The following is a 25,594-nucleotide window of genomic DNA, read 5'->3' as shown; positions in this document are numbered from 1 at the left end:
TAATAAAAATTCATCCTACAATTTCAATCACTGACATATAAGGTATAATTAAAACCAACTAAGGACAGGTATGAAGGTCAAATCGCTGTTGAGTCAAAATGCTATGAATACCGTATTACAATTATAGATTGTGTATCCTTACACTAGTAAATCAATACGTTTCTCAAACTAACATGTTGTAAAGCAGTTCGTTATTTGTTATTGAATTTCAAGTATGATGCAATCTGGTTAATAGTGACATGTATAAATATAAATTTTCGCAGAAAACGATTACTTCAGTAGAGTCATATATTTTATCTCACTATGGATCTCTCCTAAAGGTAAGAAATAACAGAGAGCGTGATTGTATTTACCTCTTCCACGTGTACCTAACAATCCTACTGATCTAGAGAAGCATAATCAGGCACATCCGTCGCTGAGTATCACTTACTTTAGAGTTAGATAAAGGACAAATAAAAACGTCATACCCATCAAATTGATAAACTCAGAAAATCGAAATACCAAAGAAAGGTGATCTCAGTATGTGTGAGAATTACAGAGGTATCACTCTTCTTTCAATACCAGGAAAAGTCTTCAACAGGGTATTGTAAAATAAAATGAAGGACTCCGTAAGAATTGATCGTGTACAGACCAAATCGCAACTCTACGGATCGCTGTGGAACAATCGATTAAATGGAATTCACCACTCTACATCAACTTCATTGACTACGAGAAAGTATTTTATAGCGTGGACAGGACACTATAGAGGCTTCATCGACACTACGACGTGCCTGCCTAAGAAGATAGTCAATATCATACGGAATTCCTATGATGGATTAAAATGCAAAATAGTGGATGGAGGATAGTTGACAGACTCGTTCGCAGTAAAGACCGGTGTCAGAAAGGTTGCATACTATCACACTTTCTCTTTTTCCTGGTGATCGACTGGATTATGAAAACGTCAACATCTGAAGGGAAGCACGGGATACAGTGGGCAGCTAGGATGCAGCTGGACGATCTAGACTTCGCAGATGATCTGGCTCTTTTATCACACACGCAACAACAAATGCAGAAGACAACCAGTGTAGCAGCAGCCTCAGCAGCAGTAGGTCTTAATAAAAACAAAGGGGAAAGCAAGATTCTCCGATACAACACAACATGCATCATTTGAATCACACTTGACTGCTTCGGTTTGGGCACCCGGGCAGTATCACAGCCCACACACAAATGACATGAAATGACGCACTACACTAACTACACTGCTCTCGTTCCTAATAGAAGAAAGACAATTTACATTATTATTATTATTACCATTATTATTATTATTATTACTATTATTTACTACGTCGCTTTTTCACTCCCTTTATTCCCAAATTGTGTATCTTTCCTTTCCAACTTATGCAGTAGCTCGCCCATGGTGGAAACTCTGTCCTATCTAAACGATCTCCAGTCACTGTCTGGTTGAAAGTGAATGCTTCCACCGATTACGAATACTGAAGCAGTCTTTCTGAAACCACGTACGCCGTTCAAGCTGGCTTCCTTCAACGTTCGCACACTGACGCAGATCGGACAACAGATGGGGCTGGCTATGTCTTTAGAAAGTCTTAATGTTGATGTTTGTTGTCTATACAAGACCCGTATTCAAGACTCTAGTGAAGTACTACAATTTCGCTCTCCATCTGTCGCCTCGAAAAGCTTGTTTCACGTGCGCTTATCCGGGGACCCTGTGGCATCTTCTTCCGGTCTTGCTGGCGTTGGTGTTGCACTAAGCGCTAGGGCTAAGGCAGCACTAATCGATTGGATCCTCATTAACAGTCGGTTATGTGCTGTTAGATTAGAAAGTTCCATCAAAGTGAGAAGAAACCGGCGTGAGAAACGGTGTCTTTTCGTCATCTCCGCCTATGCCCCGACAGATTGCAGCCCGGATGCGATCAAGGATGAGTTTTACCACCAGTTAACAGTTCTCCAGAAAGCGCGTTCGACAGATATTGTAGTATTAGCCGGAGACTTGAATGCACAGGTCGGGCGTCTAGGCACAGAAGAGAGTCGTTTAGGTGGCCGATGGGGACTTGTTGGTCGCAGGACAGATAACGGGGACCGTTTGCTGCAACTGTGCACAGACCACAACCTGTTTCTGGCTAGCACTAACTTCCGGCACAGTCATCGCCGGTGTGCCACCTGGCGTCCTCCCTCTGCATCTCAAGCCTGGACTCAGATTGATCACATCGCGATCAGCTACCGCTGGCGTGGTTGTGTACAAGACTGTCGCTCCTTTTGGAGTACCTATCTGGAGTCTGATCATGCTCTGGTCTGCGCCAATCTCACCTTACTTTTCAGTGGCCGAAGGATTGACCACCACCAACGGATCGATGTTAGTAAACTGGCTGCAACATCTGTTGCAAGTAAGTATCGAGCAGAGCTAGCCTCTAGGCTAGCTACCATCCCACCGAAAAGTATAGATGAGCATTGGTTGCATCTTCACGACGCCATGAAAATGGCGAGTAAAGCCGCTTGCGGCTTCGCGAAACGTCCCGCTTACAAGCACTGGGTTTCTTCTGGCTCCTTACAACTGATGGAAGCCCATCAGTCTACTCCGGGTGACCGTGAGTATGACCACAAACGAAGGCTGTTACGTAGTGAAATCGGGCAAAGCTTGCGTAAGGACCGAGAAGCCTGGTGGTTGGAGCGTGCTAATGAGATGGAAGCAGCAGCTGCATCTGGTAACTACCGGAAGCTCTTCCAACTCATCCGAGCCACTGGCAGCAAAAATCTGGTGTGAGTGAAACAATCTACGAGGATGACGGGATGCCAATCACTAACATCTCTCGACGTCTTGGACGATGGGCGGAATTCTTCGAAGGGCAGTTCAACTGGCCTGCTGCTCCGGCAACATCAACCAGTTTGTCCTGCCCCCCATGGCCGGTGACGACTGATCCATCGGGCAGGGTTGCCCGATCTCACCATTCCTCTTCAACTTTGCCATCGATGACATCCTGGAAACAGCTCTGATGGATGTAAGTAATGGCGGTGTGAATATGTTGCCTGGAGAACGACTTCTCGACCTTGAGTATGCGGATGATATTGTCTTACTGTGCGATAATGCTCAAGCCATGCAATCCGCACTTAATCAGTTGGCAATCAGTGTCCGCAGGTACGGCATGTGCTTTGCACCCTCCAAGTGCAAAGTACTCCTACAAGACTGGCAGGATTCTCATCCTGCACTCACCCTAGATGGTGAGCAGATTGAAGTAGTTGAGAAGTTCGTGTATCTAGGTAGCTATATAAGTGCTGGTGGTGGCGTGAGTGATGAGATTGGTGCACGTATAATGAAAGCCAGAGCGGCTTATGCCAATCTGGGCCATCTTTGGCGCCTTCGTGATGTTAGTTTGGCTGTAAAAGGTCGGATCTACAACGCGTCGGTGAGAGCAGTTTTGCTCTATGCTTGTGAAACCTGGCCTCTCCGAGTTGAGGATGTTAGACGTCTCTCTGTGTTCGATCATCGTTGTCTCCGAAGGATTGCTGACATACAGTGGCAACACCATGTTAGTAATGCAGAGGTTCGGCATCGTGTGCTCGGGCGCAGAGACGATAATTCGATTGGTGTCACCATCTTGAAACACCGACTTCGGTGGCTTGGACATGTTTTACGAATGTCGTCCCAGAAACTTCCACGTCGTGCATTATTTGCCGACTCTGGGACTGGTTGGAAAAAGCGGAGAGGAGGTCAGTGTATGACATGGTGTCGTGGCATGAAAGAGAGCTGCAAAGGGCTAGCTTCTGTTAGTCCTTCACGACTCCCTGGCTGGGGTCCGAGAGATGGTGCAACACAGTGGCTAGAGACGTTATCAGATATGGCTCAGAATAGAAGCCAGTGGCGAACCTGCTGTAACCTTCTTTTACTTTCTACATAAAGAGTGGTTCTAACTTTCTTAACTGAAAGAGTTTTCTGGTTGTACATTTTAGTCCGCCTTATCTTTTCATCCTTTCTCTTCCTACTTTCATTATTTTGTGTGGCGCATATGTATCTGGTGCCCTTTTGTACCAATATATATGTGTTTAAATAAATAAAATAAATAATAAATGACGGAAAAGCATTGGAGGATGTGAAAAACATTACATATCTGGGCAGCATCATTAATAAACACGGTGGATCTGATGCAGATGTGAAGATGCAGATCGGCAAAGCAATAGCAGCATATCTACAACTGAAGAACATCTGGAACTCAAAACAACTGTCAGATAACCAACACCAAGACCAGAATTTTCAATACAAATGTCAAGACAGTTCTACTGTATGGGGCAGAAACCTGGAGAACTACGAAAACCATCATCCAGAAGATACAGGTGTTTATTAACAGTTGTCTAGGCAAAATACTTCGGATCCGTTGACCAAACACTATCAGCAACAAGCCACTGTGAAAGCGCAAACCAGATTCCAGTGGAGGAATAAATCAGGAAGAAGTGTTGGAAGTGGATAGGACTCACATTGAGGAAAGCACACAACTGCGTCACAAGGAAAGTCCTCACATGGAATCCTGAAGGTCAAAGGAGAAGAGGAAGTCTAAAGAACACATTACGCCAAAAAATGGAGAGAGATATGAGAAGAATGAACAAAAGTTGGATAGAACTAGAAAGGAAGGCGCATGACAGAGTGAGTAGGTTGGAGAATGCTGGTCGGCGGCCTATGCTCGATTGGGAGTAACAGGCGTAAGTATGAAAATCAGGTTAAATTAAATAAAATGTTTCAAACGATATCTTGTATTCTATATGGTCTATACACACGGCCGAACTCTTTTGTATCCACCTAAACAAAACCTGAATTTTATCTGTAAAGTGACTTCTTGCAAACTATTCTTATTACCTTGAAGTCGAAGTAGTAACGGAGATCTACAAAAGACTTGTGACCTCTCACTTACATTATATACATATTATCCCTCACTTTGCGTAAAGATTGTTGATACTCTGTTTATTATAACCTAACCATTGGAAGTAGTTAACTTGTGAACGTACTTATGCCAATTATTTTGACAAATATCATGTAATACGTCCGTTTTATTGCAATTTGTTTCTGTTCATTTATTAAATGAATACTGAAATCACACACTTATTGTCGTTGACTTCTTCAATCATTTCTCATTATTTTGCACAAATAGTTCCCAGGTATTTAAAATATTAATAAGCCTTGCAACTCCCCCTTGAGTTCATCATCAATATCAAATCCATACGCGGCTCATAAAGAAAAACAATCAATTCTTCATTCATTTCAGACACATTGGCAATAAATTTCACAGCTATTAATCTACCTACTAATAAGTAGTTTAAACGTGACGAGGCGATAATTTATGGACGAATCAATCATATTTAGGACAGCAGGTATTGGCTTTTGGCACGAAATTCTTTCATCTATACGGCTAAATAGCACTTGACATTATAGCTGATGTCAATTTGAGATGAAGACCTTAGTGTCCTACTGTAAATCCTAATCCCGACTCATTACACTACTTTAAGACCCTAATTTAACCCTAGTAGTAAGGTGAATTTTTTCAAGGTCGGTTCAGTGTCGCACAAAGGTCGTCCGTAAATCAGTCCCGGTCAAAGAATCTAGTAAGTGAACTCATCATGTCTATTCAAACTTAGAAAGCAAGTATGTCAGTGAAGTGATTTTCTTTCTGAAGATTTTATTCTTCAGTAGTCATGCATTCATGGGAAATTACCAATGTAATTAACTAGTTTGGTTGTGTTATTAATATGCACATGTATGTGTATAATACGTGAAGTACAGTTTAGACTTAGTGGTTAAGGCGATCGACTTTTAGCCACCAATTCCTTGGCTCGAATCCTGCTTCACGTACTTCAGTTTCGTCAACAAGGTAATATCATTAGTCCTCACACTTAAAGTGTGGTTCATATCTAAATATCTAATTGATAAGTGAGTTTTAAAATTAGTTGATACATAGAATCATCGACTGACTTGAATATATAAGGCGGAGAGGCAACTTATTTTATCCGTCAATAAAAAAAGTTGTACTCCACGAATACTAATCAGTGTAAAAGTGCATACTAACAACATAAACAGACTTATTCAACACATTACTCCTATTATTAATCTCATAGACATTGGGATTTGAAGAATTGGGAAACAGATCATCAATAGTGAAAAGTCAAATAATCGAAGTTACCAATGCAGCATAAAATTAAAAACAGTATTATTATGAACAAACATATTTGGTTTAGAACTTTTAGTGAAATTTACTTGAGTACCCTGCAAAAATGTATACTGATAATTATCATACGCTCACTGGCGACTGGCTTCAATATGAATTACTTGGAGTTCTAGTGAGAAACCGTGGCTAGTGGAGTTCAACCATGTCTGTTGTGAGACATTTACTCACTGAAGACAATAGTGGATGGTCGCACAATATCGTCGACTGGGTGAAGTTAGACATTAACACCGTTAGATGCCAGCTCAGTGGTCTAGAGGTTAAGCGTTTACGCGCGAGACCGAAGGTCCTAGGTCCAAGCCCCGCGTGCGAACACGTGGATGCGCACTACTGAAGAGTCCCATACTAGAACGAAACGGCCGTTCAGTGCTTCCCGGTTTTCAATGGTGGTCTAAGATCAATCTATTCATGATATTCATTTAAAAATGTATACCTCTGTATCATAATAACTATTATCAATCAAATGTACAATTATGTAATTTTATATAGTTGAAATCATGAGTCAATTGAGGCTAGACCACCATGGAAAACCTGGAAGCACTGGACGGCCGTTTCGCCGTCTACGATCCTGCCTCGCAAGATTCGAACCCTTTTCTAACTGTATAATTGTTGATACTTGAATACTATTGTAAACAACTGACAGAAGAATTCATATTATTTCGCGGAGTTTATTTCCGCTTTATTGAAATTTATAAGAGATCAGTTTAAATAGATCACTTAAACTTGTATTCTGCCAATCAGTACCATATCTTTATTTTTTCAGAATATTAATTATACATTTTTAAATATAAGTGGTTTTTCTTACGAATTCGTATCACATGGAATATAAACCATGGAACCCTTAACTGATTTCAATCACAGAAAAAAGTTAAAACAAGTATCCATTAAATCTCACGTTCAAAAATTACACATTAAGTTGAAAGAATAAATAAAGAAATACCTTCTTTTCCTAGAAATGAAAGTAAATTATCTGGCATATAATAAGAGCGTGAATAGGATTGTCAGTCGAAATCGTCATTTCATTTATGTGTGAGGGCTGTGATACTGCTCAGGTGCCCAAACTGAAGCAGGTGGTTTTCTTAGGGGACCACATCCGGAGCCTTTGACCTAAAGACTTGATCCACAAGGCAGTGGAGCATCATAAGGAGATGCAGTTCCATGGTAGCCGGTGACCAACGATTAATTCATACGCCGTTTGTTCCCTTATGATACTGGAGCCCATATGCACCATTGGTTTGAAATCAGGGTTTTCCAACTCACCTAGGTGGACTCGCCGTATCCACCAACCCGGTTAAAGCGTCGGACATTCGCTTTTGGTCCTCTCAATTTCGTAAACAACACGCCAGTCACGAGAAGGCGATGAGTAGGACTTCCCTGAAAGAGGCTATGAACGCGTGGCCATGTGAAAGCATTTCGAGATGGAGAGCAGACTCTCCCCACCCTCAGCCGTACCAGGGCATTTGGGGGCTTAAATAAATAAATAAAATAGAAACAAAAGTATAAATGTTTCAATATAAATGCATTTTATCACATAAAACTATGTGGATTAGTTAAAATCTGTAAAAAGAAACAGGAAAACAAAAAAAGGATTTTTGGATACTTTCAGCATAGCAACAATAATAACCAAATTTACAATGATCTACTCGGATACCTGATCTTTCTATCATTTATATATTTCGATTATTTTGAACAACCATTAATAGAAATAATAAGTATGAAATAAAACTTAATAGAATAAATAATTGTGGAAAGTAGAGTATGGTTGTATACAGATAGTGAACAGTTGGGGGGAAAAAAAGACCCAACGAATGAAGTCATTATTAGTTTAGTTTTAGTTTTATTCTTGTTTTCGTACAAATACAAATCCTTCATGTTCAACATCTTTATTCATTATCATCGGAGATGGATAAACCTGATTATTGAAAAAAAAGGAAAAATAGAACCTTTTTTTAAAAAATTGTTTCAATTGCAAGAATGTTACACAGATTTTATAGCATTAAAAAAACAAACATCGTAAATAACGAAAATTTGCAAACGAACAATTAATTATAAATAGTTGAAATGGTGAGCCAATTGAAGCTAGACCATCATGAAAAACCTGGAAGCACAGGACGGCTGTTTTGTCCTATTATCGGGCTTCTCAACTGTGCGTATCCATGATCCCGGCTCACTGGTTTATCGGTTAAGTGCTAGCGCGCGAGACTGATAGGTCCTGGGTTCGAATCTCGCCGGGCGGGGTCGTGGATGAGCACTGATGAGGAGTCCCACAATAGGACGAAACGGCCTTCCAGTGCTTCCAGGTTTTCTATAGTGTTCTAGATTCAATTGACTTATTATTTCAATTATATAAAATTGCTAAAATCTCCATAGAACCCCCTTCTGAGAACAACTAATTAATTAATCTTTTTAAATAATTTGCTCCCATCGTTTTTTTTTATTATTTTGTTGTTGATAAGTAATTAATCAAAATTGTTATGTGCCGTGTCCAAGAGCTGACACTAATATACAAGCCCAAACGACTACTGGAGTGAAAAGATAATGAGAAAGTAATTTTATGATTAACCGAAATTAGCATACATACATATTACATTTTCCTTGAAAAATTAAACCACTAAATAAAAAAACTACTTCTTGGTCAGTCACATGCACTTATCATCTGACCAATGTACGACATTTGTTTCCTGAAAATAGATCTGACTTCTCGGAATCAGCCGACGTTGGGATGAGGGCATTAAAAACAAGGTTACTCACTAACAAAGTGCTATCTGGCACAAATATGTTCGTTTTGATTGCTATACATTGGATAAACGTAATGAGGGGAAATTAGAAAGATGAAATTATGGAAGAGATGTTTAGAAATTGCACTGTCGAAGATTTTTTTATTCTTTCCAAGCGAAAGTAGGCTTTTCTCTCATTTGTATCACAGGATGTTAAGAAGACGACGAGAACTTAACAAAATAAAATGAATGGTCACTTTATTCTGCATAGATCGTTGTTTTTGCTTCCTTTCTAGTTAATAAAGGGAACTATGTATTTGAAAAAAAATGGATAGAAATGATACTATAAATGGTAATTAAAAGTTAGTCAAAAAACGAATGGAAGTATGGCAATCACGTTTAAATCCACAACTCGATGGTTAAATCAGTTCATTAAGTCACTGACTGTCGAATTGAGTCATAGTGGTTAGTCTAGACTGTCTGGATGACATCTATGAAATAACAGAGAACAGTAATTGGAATTGTTGGTTGACATAACTGGGAATCGGTTACAGTGAAGCAGATGCATTCATTTTATTGTCCTCTAAATTTTATGTTGCAGTATCTCTTCACGCATACCTTTAAATTACTTTGTCTCCAGTCATATTCTCAATGCTTAGTCGATATCATAATCATAACTACTGTAATTAGGTCGACTTACTTGACACTAAGAATTTCTATGTTGTCAATTGGAACAACACATACGAGTGAACAATATTGTTTCCGACAAGATCCCGATCAGGCTTTACTCTAATATACAGTAAAGCTAATATGATATACTCAGATGAAATACAGACAAGGAATTAGAGTTTGTTTATACTAATATGACGATTGAAATGAGTTAACTCCAAGGTTTTCTGAATATATGCATATAGAGAACAGGAAAGTAGTCATCAACGGTTGGTATGAAAGATGTTTCATGTAGTCAGTTTTTCGATAAACTTTATAGAGCAACAACAACGGATATTAGTGAAATATTTTAATTGTTTATCTAATTCAGTGCGTATATACAGCATACAAAGTTGGATGAATTTACTTCATTTGAGACTTGTCTGCTAAAATTACCTATATTCCAGTATTATACATCAACATGCGACAAAATGGCTACATCGAAACGATCCAATTACGATGTATATATGTCGGTAAAGACAGATTAAAATCTAGTCTTGAATATCAACAAATTGGATGATTTAAATCTCTCCAAACAAGATACAATTGAAGTTAAAAAAAACAAATATTTTCCGCAGAAAAAAAAGAAAACTATAGTTAAACAAAAAATGGGATTAAAATAATATTAGTACTTTATTTAAATAACAATTTGTTAAATGAAACATCTTCATTACTTCTTAAATAATATCTAATGTGAAATTACCTCACCCATGATATCGCTGCTTTCATCATCATCTGTAGCATACTCACTTTCCATTGCCCATAAAATTGGTGGTGAATGTGATTTTTCTACTGTTTCCTGTTTAATTATATATGGATAGTCTGTGTCAGTAAATTCTGAGGAATTATTATTATGATTATTATCGGATTTGTTATATCTGATAGTGTTTTTTGCTGCAGTTTCATGCTCACCAAGAGCTTCAGAGAACAAGCGATCCAATTCTTCAGAACTAATATCAGAAACTTAAGAAAACATTAAAGAAAATCATCGTATAAGTAACACTGTGAAGTTAGGGGGAAGAAAATTTGGTCTTTACTTTTTTTCTAGTTATTTCATCCTATTCATTTACCAAACAAATTAAACCATTTAAACTGTGTCCTGGGAGTTGAAGGAAGAATTATGATGCCTCAGGATGAAAGCCAAGATCCTTCGGAAGTCACGAGGCCGATGCCTCGTCTAACAACCAGAGCAACAATCAATATAGGTACATGGAACGTCCGTACAATGTGAGAGACCGGGAAGATCAGTCAAATAGCAACGGAAATGATGAGATACAACTTGACAGTACTTGGAATCAGAGAAACCCATTGAACCCAAACTGGATAGCAAAGGCTAAATACGGGAGAGAATTATAATGAATATACAACCAACTACGACCAACACATTTCCAATCACTTTCTAGGTGGAAAATAATTATTAGATCTAGTAATTCAAAACCTTTGTTAAATGCTTGATTCAACATCGAAAAACGGATATATCGGTATAAGTGTTTGTTTAGAATGTAACTGATAAGATTTCGAGAATTATATATTTTACCTCAAACATTGAGTAATGTACACTGCTCTCGACTATTTTAATATCAATTTAATCTAACATGTTCAGCACTCAAATTAATTGGTAAGCATGGTTCGCTGTTACACAACAGGCATAGTTCACAGATCATTAAGTGATCACTTAGTCATACCTTAACTTGTGACTAAAAATAAACCATCCTTAATAGTCTTGTATTTTTTCACACTATTGACGGTATGGTCGATTAATGAGAAAGAATAACACTCAAGAATGGACTATGTAGAAAATATGTTTGATGGAAACTTAACAAAAAGTACGCAATCTACATTAATTCGAAAGCGTTAAATTCACTATAAGTTACATGTTTACCTACCAAACTGTTTGATGAATACTGCTTCCGAGTTATCTAGTTCTTCTGACTCTAGCTGATTAGATTCCAGTTTCATGGGTACGTCTGTTAAAAATCCAACAGGGAATACGGAAGAATTTGCAGCATTTGCAGCTTCAACAATAGGCTCGTAAAGTTCTCGCTCACCAGCATCACGTTCTTCGGGAGATTCTAACGGATTTTTATCGAACTCCGCTTCGATACGCTTTAAAATAGGTTTAATCAAGTCCCAAACACGGGAAATTACACGATGATGCAGCAAAGTTGGTAAAATTAGACAAATATTGAGAGCTATATAAGCTAAGGTTACGCCGGAAACATACATGCTAAGTACGATGCATCCAATGCTAATAGAGCTTGAAATAATGAAAAACTAAAAAAAAATATTAAGGAAAATATATAATTATTCGTCAGCACTAATTGAACAATACTTCAACATATTGGAAAATACATGTCTTAAACGATAAGATGCTATCAACAGTTCCAAAACCGTAGCTTTAGATATACCTAATCTGAAGCCCTAGTCAATGAATATTTCTACTTCAACCATTTTGAGTAATTGATACTAAATGAATTATAGTTTGATGCTATTTTATTATTTATTAAGATTTTTTATCGATGCAGGCAACAAATTGTTACGAACGAAATATGAATTAATCATCTCTTGAGACCAATGATATCAGATCTGTGGTTCCAAGTCATGTTCTGAGTGTATAAGGAAGTAATGACACAGTCGACCAAACCGCAGTTAGTGGGTTGGAGTTTGAACTTGTGACTTACTGGTTGAAAGCTGATTGCTTTAGTCATCATTCTATTATTCGGACTTAAGAAACAGTTTTTTAATAGATTAGGTAGAGCCAAACTGTGGGACCGATGAACGGTTGGATTGCGGATATGACCATCAACGACGTATGATACATACACTGATTGAGGGAATCATGTTTTTAATAACCATGCAAAAATCTCATTGATATGTTTCTTAAGTATGATGAAGCACTTTAAGGTGAGGGTGCAAGGTTTAAAATATAACCACCTAACATTTTATTGTTAGAAAGGAGACACAGATCAGTCTGGAAGTCTTGTTCGACAAAATGGTTTTCCAAAAAACATGCTGGAACTTAGCACTTTCTTATTTGCATTTTGTGTACCCGGTATAAAATATAGAGGTAAGTCTGAAAAATCCTATTACATATGAGAGTAAGAGCTCAAGAATGTAGTTTTCATCACTTCTCTATTTTCGATTTTATTGTAGACTAAGTTAGAATAGCCCTTTTTGTAGAGAAGATCCGCGAAGCGTTATCTTTATTTATTCAAACATAAACATTGGTACAAGGGGTGCATCAAGTAGATATGCGCCACATAAACCATTCGATTTGTGTGAGTGCTGGAATACTGCTGGGGTGGCCAAACCGAAGCAGGATTACCTTAATGAAGAAATTTGTGATACCAAACAAGTTATTAGAAATGGGAATGCATGGATAAGAGATTTTACATCTATCAAGAAATAAAAATGTCAATACAAAGTATGGGGATCCACATTTACAGTAGTGTTCGGAATGTACAACCTCCGATTCTGTAAAATGTTGGGAAATCGAGACATTTATTGACAATATAAACTGAATTAGAATCACCCTTCGTTAATGCTATCTGTATAACTAAGGGTAGTACAATTAAAAACGTGAAAGAAATCTAGTGTTTTTATTGATTAACAGTATTTCCTGACTACTCACATAGAATTGGTTCGAAAATATCAAATCGTTTGTCCAAAAAATAAGAGAGTCGAGTTGTTAAAATTATTTCTGACCTCTTCTTTTCCACAATGTTTTCTTTTGAAAAACAAACAATAAATGCTACCTTCTACATGCAAATTTCATCAGTTTTTGTATTATTTGGAAAAAATGAGTATAATCTAAATCAGAATTTAAGGATAAAACTCGAAATGATAGCACAAAAAACTACCACTATTCCAAACTTTTGTTATAATTCCAATTCAAGCTGATAAATTGAAATTTTCTGAGAATAGAACTGAATTAATGAAATGATTATGCACTATAATAATTATATGATGTAGAATACCTCAAAAAGAATTATAAATCTAATCGATACCAAAAGAATATGAAAGCTAGGAATGCTCACCGAGAGAGGATGATTCCGATGACACGGAGCAAGTTTATTTGCGATATTAAGTGCACTATAAAGATAGCTAGATATCCAATGGCTGAGATCAGTAGTAGACATGATGCTCCCATTTTCCAGACAAATGGAAACAAGTTCTGAGAATGAACCAGGTGAGCGCTTAGAATCTAAAGGAGGAATTGGGAATTCTTTATGTTTCATTCCTCTTTCAACAGAATAAATGAATTTGTACTTGAAAAGTTGTTTGGAAATCACAACAAAAGTTTAAAACATGAATTGACAATTATACCCTGATACTTAAATAGTCACAAAATCGCTATCCTAAACAAACTAATTGAGCTGTATCACATTTGGATGGAGAAACCAGACAGGTTACTTGTGAAGCATGCTGTATGGCAGTTTACTCCTGTATCCAATGCTGATTACAGAATAGGACTAAACTAGTAAAACAAAATTGAGGTAGTTAGAAAAGGACATGGTATTGGTATACGAAGATGCTTGTTATTAATAAGTTGTGTATGAAGCAAGTTGGACGAGTTTGCCAGGATCCTCAGGATGACTTGTTGGTCAACAAGATGATCTAGGTACTGATAGACCACAGATCACAAGACAGATATATCCACTCTCTGTTTTTCAAATCGTGAACGTTTTATTACACGCTATTTCTTTATATCACTCTTATTTGTCTTCTTAATTTTACTTATTCCTTTCCGTACTATGATAAGGAGTGAAAACTTAAACATCTAATATCGTAGAATTTTGTCAAATGTCGTCAAGGAATAGTTGACTGATAAATGGGGTCGTATCTCTTTTCATAAACACCATGGTAAAAATTGGGAGTAAAATGCAAAGTAGGAATTATGTCTTTGACAAACCTTTATTTGGACCAAAAATAGCCTAGTCCATCCAACATCACCGGATATGACGTAGGTAATTTATCACATGAAGATCGGTTGCACTTATGATAGGAACAAATGCAATATAAAATTCCTCCGAAAAATGTACAATTTATATGCAAACCACAATAACAGTAAATTCCTAGATTGTCAAGTAAGATGAAGAAATTTAAATTTCTCAGGCATTTAGATAAATAAATTACAACTTTTCAATAATATACATTGATTTCATTGGATGGGCAGCTGTTTGCGAACATACACAAATATTGGTACGAATGGGCACCGAATACATATGCGCCGCACAAATCTCATTCGATTTGTGTGAGGGCTGTGATACTGCTCAGGTGCCCAAACTGAAGCAGGTGGTTTTCTTAGGGGACCACATCCGGAGCCTTTGACCTAAAGATCTGATCCACAAGACAGTGAAGCATCGTAAGGAGATGCAGTTCCATGGTAGCCGGTGACCAACGATTGATTCATACGCCATTTGTTCCCTTATGATACTGGAGCCCATGTGCACGATTGGTTTGGAATCAGGGTTTTCCAACTCGCCTAGGTGGACTTTCCGTGTCTACCAATCCGGTAAAGCGCCGGACATTCGCTTTTCGTTCCCTCATTTTCTTAAACAACACCCCCGCCACGAGAAAGCAGTGAGTAGGACTTCCCTGTCAGAGGCTATATACGTGTGGCCATGTGTGAGAGCACTCTCCCCACTCTCGGCCGTACCAGGGCATTTGGGGGATAAATCTTTCGCAAACATACAAGATGTGGCAGGAATCTCATAAACCCATTAAAATGAAACCATTGATAGCTAAAATTTACAAAGCTCCTTAAGCAAATGCTAAAGTCATTACTTATGAAAAAAATGCTTATTTTAGTACATTTAACATGAAGAACCACATCAGCAGAATGGTAGACTTTAGCAAAATATGGGGTACGTTAGCAAACTTTCCTCTCCATCTATAGTGAGGAGTCAAGTCAGTAACAGATGTGAACGATCTTAACTACGTAAATAATCTCGGAATCACATATATTCCAAGAGAACCAAGTGTATAATACAAATTTTGCAAACACGTACCTAGAAAAAATCTCGCCATTAGAGGTTGTAAGAGGTTGCATAACAGGACAAGAAACAACGCCAGACAGAAAATAAACAGTGTGCTGAAGTTGCTTTTTATAAATGATCTGTAAATAATGAGTGATAATTAAAAATTTACAAGAACACAAGGTGTACGAATGCTGTGAAAACAAAACTTGGGACCACACGTTCCCACAAAAGTATTGTCTGGATGCGAAGAATTATGAACTCCCATTGACTTATCACACTATAGACATCATAGAAAAACTTATCATGGGGACTTCGCATAGTGATATTCAGTTGTTGGTAATTAGCCCGGGGGAAACGTGGCAGCTGAGAAAGTGTAGGGGAGTGTTCTTCTGAGAATCTGGAAGAGAGAAGAGCAAGAGAAAGAGAATTCAGTACATACAATATTTATTTGAACACATAAACGCTGATACAAGAGGGCACCAAATACATGCGCCAAGCAATAACAATGACGCCAGTAGTAGTTATCATTGGTTTTTGTGAGGACTGGAATACTGTATGGATGCCCGAACCGAGGCAGGTGATTTCATTAGGACCCTACGCTACGGGCCCTTGATATAATGTTCTAATCCACAAGGCAGTGGAGCAACGCTAGGGAGTGCAGTCTCATAGTAGCCGGTGACCAACACTAGGTCCATACGTCATTTGTCTCCTCACAAGCCTGGAGCCCGTGTGCATCACTGGTTTGAAATCAGGGTTTTACCAAAGTCCCCTAGGTGGATCCTCTATATCCACAAACCTGGTTAAAGAGCCAAACACTCTCCTTTCGCTTCCTCAATTTCGTAAAAAATACCCCCACTGCGAAAAGGCAGTGAGTAGGACTTGCCAAACAATGGCTATATACGTAACGCCACGTTAGATCATTTTGAGAGTTGACACTCCCCACCCTCAGTCGTGCCAGGGCAATTGGGGGTTCGCATATTGTACACGCAAGATGTGGTAAAGTTTAACAATGAAGGAAACTGAAAGCAATTAGCAATGAAGTGAGCGCGAAACAGGGTTCCCTTGGCAGTCGAGACTGTTATATAGCATAATTCCGGGTGCGTTGCATCTTAACGATGTTTAGTCTTCCGTGTCAAACCAAAATGTCCCATGGCCTAGGCCATGGGAATGTTAAAAAAAGAGCTCTTTTGCAAGAGGACTTTGAGGAGCGACAAACGTCGCCTAGTCAGGTGTAAAAAGCATTTGTAGGAAGCAGAAGGTTATAAACCAGTTTGAGGAATTAGAATTATGATTAACAGTTGATGGTTAATGTTAGGAACTAGATCCAGAGTTTTCATTATGAACTGACATCAGCTATAATGCCAAATAGACACATGAATTTCGCGCCCAAATCCTAGACCTGCTATCTTATATCTGATTGGTTCGTAAACTAAAGTCTCGTCAACGTTTACCCAAAATGCTAGTAAAAATGTAAGAATAATTGAACCTCTCGACAAACAACGGAAGCTAGGCAAAATTCGACTAAACTGCTTTTAGCTAGGATGTAGTGAATGACTGAACAAGGCATAAGATAAATGGCTCAAATGGTTTTGGATGGAATAGAAGCTTTCACTTGACGAGTATAAGCATATCAAGTTTTTTATTATATATAATAGGAAGGAAAATCGGGATAAAGCAAAATGTTAACTGGTATCTTACGTGCAATAATCGTTTTGTAGCTGTAAATAATTCCCCAAAATCAATAGCTCATTAAGTGTTCGACATTGGATGCTGACCATGTTGTTTAAGTGGACTTGTTTAACTGAAGGCTTTCGGTCATGCATCCGTACCAGATCACGTTTCAACACGGCGTGGGACACAGCTCCTACGTTTCATTAGCCAGCTTATAGAAAAGGTCCTCGATATATTGGTAACGAATCAAATATATCTTTCCTGCCTCTTCTCGTCTGACTTCTGATTTCTATCTGACTGGGAACGATCGAATATAGAAGGTGCTACTGGTAGCTAGTTGTAAAACTAGAACATCCGTTGCATCGTCATTGGTGAGACCGACGTGATCTGGTACACCAAGTCAATATACTGTGAGTCTGTTCCATTTTGGAATATTATTATTGTTATTCTTTATTTGAATTTTATATATTGTGATATACTTTTTTTCGCGAATTTTTTTTCCGGATATATTTTAACTAGACATTTTTCGTTATCTTTATTACTATGACGGAACACTCACCCAAGGTTTTTAAGTTAAAGTCTATTCCCCCTATTTCGATTCAGTTAACGCCATTTTAGCCCGACAATATCGAGTCCTGGTTCTGCTATGCAGAAGCCAATTTTTGCATGCACGGAGTCACGGACTCGCGCACACGTTTCCTCGCGGTAGTTAAGGTGTTACCGCGCGAGTTTAACAGGTACGTAACACCTAGTATGTTTACTAGTGATGTTCCCGAACCTTACGAAACGCTCAAACTATCGATTTTAAAACGCGGAGACCTAACTGATCGACAACGATTAGACCAACTCCTTAACAATATCGACTAACAACATGGTTCTGCGACGGACATGTTGCTTAGAATGAGAGAAGTCATCGGCCAACGAACTTTCGATGATGGCCTATTTCGACAACTTTTCTTGTCTAAACTCCCTCAACAGGTGCAGGCAGTGCTTGTTTCATTTCAAAACAATGCCATAGATGAACTAGCTGCATCTGCCGATCGAATCTTGGAAATCACGAAATTTTCTAAGGCCGAGGTTTTTTCCATCAAAGAAAAACCCCAATCGACCTCGACTGACATGGCCGAACTATGTCACACGCTTACACGATATCTTAGAGTTCGTAATGACCGTAGTCGGTCAAAATCCTCACGTAGGAGCGTTTCACGTAAGAGATCTGTCTCTCGACCACGAGAGACAGACAACCCCGACTGGTGCTGGTATCACAACCAGTACGGTAAATCCTCTAGAAATTGCAGGAAGCCCTGCAATTATCCGACCCCAAAATCGAGTGACACGAAAAACAGTTCGGGAAACTTCCCAGCCGGCACGCGTTAACGGCAACCGTAGCCGGCGAACACAGCCGTCTGTTATACGTCACAGATGTGACTACGAAAGTTCGCTACCTCGTCGACACTGGCGCAGAAGTTAGCGTTCTTCCAGCAAATCCCGACGACAGACTTCGCGAGTCTGTTTTAAGTTTACAGGCGGCAAACGGAAAACCGATCGCTACTTACGGTAAAAGGTACGTCTACCTTAACGTGGGTTTACGCAAACCCATCCACTGGATTTTCGTTGTTGCAGACGTCTCTATGCCAATCATTGGTATAGACCTGTTACAACACCACAATCTACTCATCGACACACGCTCACGAAGGTTAATAGACGGAAACACTAAGTTATCTGTTTGCGTAACTCCTTGTTCTGGTTGCAGGTTATCCCCAGTCACGATTAAGCACGCCATAGACCCATTGTACCAATCAGTACTCGACAAATACCCCGGGATATACCAATCGCAATCGAAATTACCTTGTGTAACCAGCAATGTTACACATCACATCTCGACTACAGGACCACCTGTATTCTCGAAAGCCCGAAGACTCGCTCCCGAGAAGCTTAGGTTAGCTAAAAACGAATTCGACCACATGATGGACCTAGGGATAATTCGACCATCGAATAGTCCATGGGCATCCCCATTGCACATGGTCCCTAAAAAGGACAGCAACGATTGGCGGCCAACTGGTGATTATCGGCGTCTGAATGCTAAAACCATTCCCGATCGTTACCCGCTGCCTCATATTCACGATTTGACAGCTACCTTGAAAGGTACAACTGTCTTTTCGAAAATCGACTTGGTTAAAGCTTATAACCAAATCCCGATGGCACCTGACGACATTCCTAAAACCGCCATCATCACTCCTTTCGGTCTTTACGAATTTCTACGAATGCCTTTTGGTTTAAGAAATGCGGCTCAAACCTTCCAAAGGTTTATCGACGATGTCTTCCGAGGTCTCAACTTCGTACATGCGTATGTTGGTGACTGTCTAATAGCAAGTCCGGACAGAGAATCGCATCTCAAGCATCTGGACATTGTTTTCGATCGACTCCAAAGGCATGGCATTACTGTCAACATTCAGAAATGCCAAATCGGGACTAACTCCTTAGACTTCTTAGGACACACTATTGATGCCCAAGGCATCCGACCCCTTAGGAGCAAAGTGGCGGCCATTCTGGATTACCCAGAACCGACCACGATCAAGCACTTACGAACTTTTAACGGACTCGTAAGTTTCTATAGACGGTTCATACTTAAATGCGCGTCCCTTATGAAACCGTTAACCGATCAGCTTCGTGGAAATGCGAAATCAATTAGTTTAGACGACATAGCCCGTAAAGCATTCTCCACAGTTAAGGAACACATCGCTAAAGCAACCCTGCTTGCTCATCAGGACACTCAAGCGCCCATTAGTATCGCAGTAGACGCATCCGACTCAGCAATCGGAGCAGTCTTACAACAATGGGTTAACAACTCGTGGCAACCTCTAGGATTTTCCTCGAGACGGTTGTTAGACGCGGAATCTAGGTACAGCACGTTCGGTAGGGAACTCCTAGCTATGTATTGTGCTGTACGGCATTTTCAACATTCCATCGAAGGAAGAGAATTCACGCTTTTTACCGATCACAAACCTCTTACCTTCTCTTTAAATTCATCTTCAGACAAGTACTCACCGCGAGAGTCTCGACAACTCGACTACATTTCGCAGTTTACTTCAGACATACAACATATTTCTGGAGCAAACAATGTAGTCGCAGACGCCTTGTCTCGAATTAGCTTCTTGAACAGTTTCCAAGGAATCGACCTTCTTAAACTCGCTCAGCTTCAAAAAGAAGACATTGATCTTCAGCATGAGTTATCCTCGACAACTCTTAAACTTAGTGTTAGGCAGATGGGAACAGGTAAGGAAACCTTACTCTGTGACACATCTACAGGTAGGGATCGTCCAATTGTACCAAAACATTATCGCCGCAACGTCTTCAATACGTTGCACAATCTTTCTCATCCAGGTGCTCGTGCAACAGTCAAACTTATAGCCGAACGCTTTTGCTAGCCTGGCATGAATAAAGACGTGAGGGAGTGGGCACGCTCCTGTGTTAGCTGTCAGAAAGCTAAGGTCGTAAGACACAACAAATGTCCCTTAGGCTCTTTCAAAACCCCTGACGCTCGTTTCGACCACGTCCATATAGATTTGGTAGGACCCTTACCCGACTCGAACGGATACTCATATCTCCTAACATGCGTGGACCGTTTTACTCGATGGCCAGAAGCAGTACCGATTAAGGACATTACTGCTGAAACCGTGGCCCGCGCTTTCGTCGAACGATGGGTAGCAAGTTTCGGCTGCCCTTCCACAATCACTACAGACCGCGGACGCCAGTTTGAATCTGGACTTTTCCGTTGTCTAACCTCACTTTTAGGAATCACGCGCTTCCGAACGACCGCCTACCACCCACAAGCAAACGGGTTGGTAGAACGTTTTCATCGACAACTAAAAGCCTCATTATCAGCTTCAAACGTTTCACAGTGGACAGACGCTCTTCCACTCGTCTTGCTAGGTATCCGCAATGCAGTGAAAGCTGACATTGGATACACGGCATCTCAACTCGTTTACGGAACGACACTTCGACTCCCAGGAGAATTCGTGGATCCTTCAGCTTCTTCATTGAACATGGATCTAAACTCTTACACGAGTAGGCTTACAAACGCTATGCGTTCAGTTAAACCTGCTCACACTCGACCTCAATCAACTGATGTTTTCGTTCAACCCGAATTACGACATAGTACACACGTCTTCGTTCGTCGAGACTCACATCGACGACCCCTCGAATCAGCATACGAAGGACCCTTCAAAGTTCTTCAACGCGAACCTAGGTACTATGTAGTAGATAAGAACGGTACGAACGATAGCATCAGTATCGACCGACTCAAAGCAGCGTACTTAGAAGGAAACCCTAGCTACGTCGATTTTCCTTCGGTACAAGCAAACGACACAGCTACTACACTCGTAGTACCCTACACGACAGCCGACACACAACTTGATACTTCGTCAACGTCGATAGATAAACCTAAAACAACGCGTTCTGGAAGACGGGTAAGATTTCCAGAACATCTTAACGAATATTGCACGTAGGACATAAGCTTTATCTTGAATTACCCTTGCATAGTTTATTATAAAATTTTTTTTAATATGCTCATTTTTTTTATTTATATAAAAAAAAGCATTTTTTAAATTTTTTTTTTGAGCGTATATATATATATTTTTATATACAAAAAAAACCAAAGGAAAACCATTTTTTTCCGATCGCTTTTACGCTTTTTGTAAGTGTATTAGTTTATTCTTTTTTTTTCCCGCTCATCTTGTGTCCCTACGCAAGTACGAGTGTATTTTTGATATGCACTCACACGTTCTATTTTTCCTCTTTTCCAGGACGGCTGGAAAAGAACGACGAAGTTTCGCAAGGAACCGGAATTTTTCATTGTACTATATCTCTTTATTGCTATGTTGTACATTTTGGTCCCATAGTTTAAGGAAAGACGACCAGACGCTGCTAAACGAAGCAAGCTATCAGAAGAGTGTTTACCAACGACAAACTCGTTGGGTTTAAACTTCTGGCTGGTCACGTCTTAGGGGCATCACTACCTCACTAGGAGGGGGAGTGATCTGTAGCTGTAAATAATTCCCCAAAATCAATAGCTCATTAAGTGTTCGACATTGGATGCTGACCATGTTGTTTAAGTGGACTTGTTTAACTGAAGGCTTTCGGTCATGCATCCGTACCAGATCACGTTTCAACACGGCGTGGGACACAGCTCCTACGTTTCATTAGCCAGCTTATAGAAAAGGTCCTCGATATATTGGTAACGAATCAAATATATCTTTCCTGCCTCTTCTCGTCTGACTTCTGATTTCTATCTGACTGGGAACGATCGAATATAGAAGGTGCTACTGGTAGCTAGTTGTAAAACTAGAACATCCGTTGCATCGTCATTGGTGAGACCGACGTGATCTGGTACACCAAGTCAATATACTGTGAGTCAGTTTATTTTCAGATACTGTTGGAGCATCAACATGCGTGTTGGCTGTCGGATGAGGTACTAAAAGTGTATTAGCCATGTCATTCGAATGTACCGAAGGAAAATCGACGTGGATGGGGTTTCCTTATAAATACGCTGCTTTGATTCGGTCGATACTGATGTTATCTTTAGTGCCGTTCTTATCGACTATATAGTACTTAGGTTCACGCTGAAGAACTTTGAAGGGTCCTTCGTATCCTGATTCGAGGGGTCGCCGATGTGAGTCTCGACGTACGAAGACATGTGTACTATATCGCAAGTCAGGTTGAACGAAAATAGCATTTCGTTGCGGTCTAGTGGAAACAGGTTTAACTGAACGCATTGGGTTTGTAAGCCTGCTTGTGTAGGAGTTTAAATCCACGTTCAATGAAGAATATGAAGGATCCACTAACTCTCCTGAAAGTCGAAGTGTCGTTCCATAAACCACTGCATTGTGAATACCTAGTAAGATGAGTGGAAGAGCATCGGTCCACTGTGAAACGTTTGCAGCTGATAGTGAAGCTTTTAGTAGTCAGCGAAAGAGTTCTACCAACCCGTTTGCTTGTGAGTGGTAGGCAGTCGTTTGGAAGCGAGTGATTCCTAGTAGTGTGGTCGGACAGCGGGAAAGTTCAGATTCGAAATGGCATCCGCGGTCTGCAGTGATGGTTGAAGGGCAGCCGAAATTTGCTACCCATCGCAGGCCACTGTTTCAGTAGGAAGGTCCTTGATAGGTACTGCTTCTTGCCATCGAGTGAAACGGTCTACCCATGTTAAATGATAGGAGTATCCATTTGAATTTGGTAAAGGTCTTATCAAATCCAGATGAGGATGGTCGAAACGAGCATCAGGGGTTTTAAAAGAGCCTAACGGACATTTGTTGTGTCTAATGGCCTTAGATTTTTATCAGCTTACACTGGAGCGTACCCACTCCCTCACGTCTTTATTCATACCAAGCCAGCGAAACCGTTCTGCCATAAACTTGATGGATGCATGAACATCTGGATGAGAAAGATTGTGCAACGTATTGAAGACGTTGCGTCGATAATGTTTCGGCACGATTGGGCGATTTTTCCCCTGTAGCATTGTCACATAATAAGGTTCCCTTACCTGTTCCCATTTGTTCAATACGCAGTTTAAGGATTGTTGAGGATAACTCGTGCTGAAGATCAGTGTCTTCTTTTTGAGGCTGGGCAAGTTTAAGAAGGTCCATTCCATGGAAACTGTTCAAGGAAGTTATATGAGACAAGGCGTCACCAAATACACTGTTTGCTCCAGAAATGTGTTGTATATCTGAAGTAAACTGCGAAATGTAGTCTAGTTGTCCAGACATTCGGAGTGAGTACTTGTCTGAAGATGAGCTTAAAGAGAAGGTGAGGGGTTTATGATCAAAAAAAGGGTGAATTGTCTTCCTTCGATAGAGTGTTGAAAATGCCGTACAGCACAATACATAGCTAGGAGTTCCCTACCGAACGTGCTGTACCTCGATTTAGTGTTTAGCAACCGTCTTGACGAAAATAATAAAAGTTGCCAGGAGTGGTTAACCCATTATTGTAAGACTCCTCCGATTGCTGGATCGGATGCGTCTACTGCGATACCAACGAGCGTTTGAGTGTCCTGATGTGCTAGAATGGTTGCCTTTGCGATAAATTCCTCAACTGTGGAGAATGCTTTTCGCGTGGGTGTCGTCTAGATTAATGGATTTCGTATTTCCACGAAGTTGGTCTGTTAACGGTTTCATGAGGGACGAGCATTTTGGTATGAACCGTCTATAGAAACTTACAACACCGTAAAATGTGCGCAATTGCCTAATCGTGGTCGGTTCTTGGTAATCCAGACTGGCCGCCACTTTGCTTCTAAGAGGTCGGATGCCTTGGGCATCAATAGTGTGTCCTAGAAAATTTAAGGAGTCGGTTCCGACTCGGCATTCCTGAGTGTTTACAGTAATACCATGCTTTTGCAGTCGTTCGGACACAATATCCAGATGCTAGAGATGGGATTTTCTGTCCCGACATGCAATCAAGCAGTCATCAACATACGCATGTACAAAATTGAGACCTTGTAAAACGTCATCTATGAACCTTTGGAAAATCTGGGCAGCGTTTCTTACGCCATAAGTCATTCGCGGAAATTTGTAGAGTCCGAGGGGAGTTATGATAGCGGTTTCTGTAATATCTTCAGTAGCCGTAGGGATTTGGTTATAGGCTTTAACCAAGTCAATTTTCGAAAAGACAGTTGTACCCCTGAAGGTAGCTGTCAAATCTTGAACATGAGGGTGGCGATCGTGTATGGTTTTCGCATTAAAACACTGATGGTCGGTGTAAGATCCATTTTGATGGTTTCGTGTGCATGTTCCTAATGGTTTCTTTATTTGTAGATTATTGTTATTCTTTTTGATGCCATATGAGATTGTAATGTTTCAGTTCATAATGGCTTTCCCATTTCATCTGTCGCCTTCACTGAGTTTTTATGTTCCTTCCTGAACTGTATCTATGTTGTTTTATTTAATATTTAATCTTAGCGGCATATTGATTCAGTCTTCAGTCTTCAGTAATAAGGATAGGAGGTCTAGTGACCTATTTTAATCCTTGCGGTTTGTTACACAAAGGAGGTCCAATCTCGTCTTGAATATATCAACAGAAGGTGCTGATATTACGTGTTCTGGTAGAGAATTCCAGTAATTCACTACTCGGTGCGAGAATCGAAACTCCAGATGTAGACGATTTGATCTCGGTTTTTGGACTTTCTTTGAATGTCCTCTCAAATGACCAGCCCTAGATGGGAGGAAAAGATAGGACATGTTAGTACCAAGGTCATCGTTCAGGATACGATATGCCAATATTAGATCACCCCGTATTCGCCGGTAAGATAACGGAAATAAGTTGAGGT

The 25,594-nt window shown here is 39.9% G+C and overlaps 1 protein-coding gene across 1 annotated transcript; it reads right to left on the bottom strand.

Moving 5' to 3' along the window:
* Positions 1–7,705: 7,705 nt before the first annotated feature.
* Positions 7,706–15,924, bottom strand: Smp_165190 (hypothetical protein; the record flags this gene model as incomplete). Its single annotated transcript, XM_018791377.1, has 6 exons — positions 7,706–8,112; positions 10,329–10,588; positions 11,512–11,899; positions 12,951–13,099; positions 15,637–15,743; positions 15,776–15,924. The coding sequence occupies 6 exons, from the start codon at positions 15,922–15,924 to the stop codon at positions 8,038–8,040; spliced, it is 1,128 nt and encodes a 375-aa protein (XP_018647332.1). The 3' UTR covers positions 7,706–8,037.
* Positions 15,925–25,594: the final 9,670 nt, after the last annotated feature.

The sequence above is a fragment of the Schistosoma mansoni genome, assembly GCF_000237925.1.
Source record: "Schistosoma mansoni, WGS project CABG00000000 data, supercontig 0232, strain Puerto Rico, whole genome shotgun sequence".
NCBI classification, from domain to species: domain Eukaryota; kingdom Metazoa; phylum Platyhelminthes; class Trematoda; order Strigeidida; family Schistosomatidae; genus Schistosoma; species Schistosoma mansoni.
This window is presented reverse-complemented; position numbering and strand designations above follow the sequence as displayed.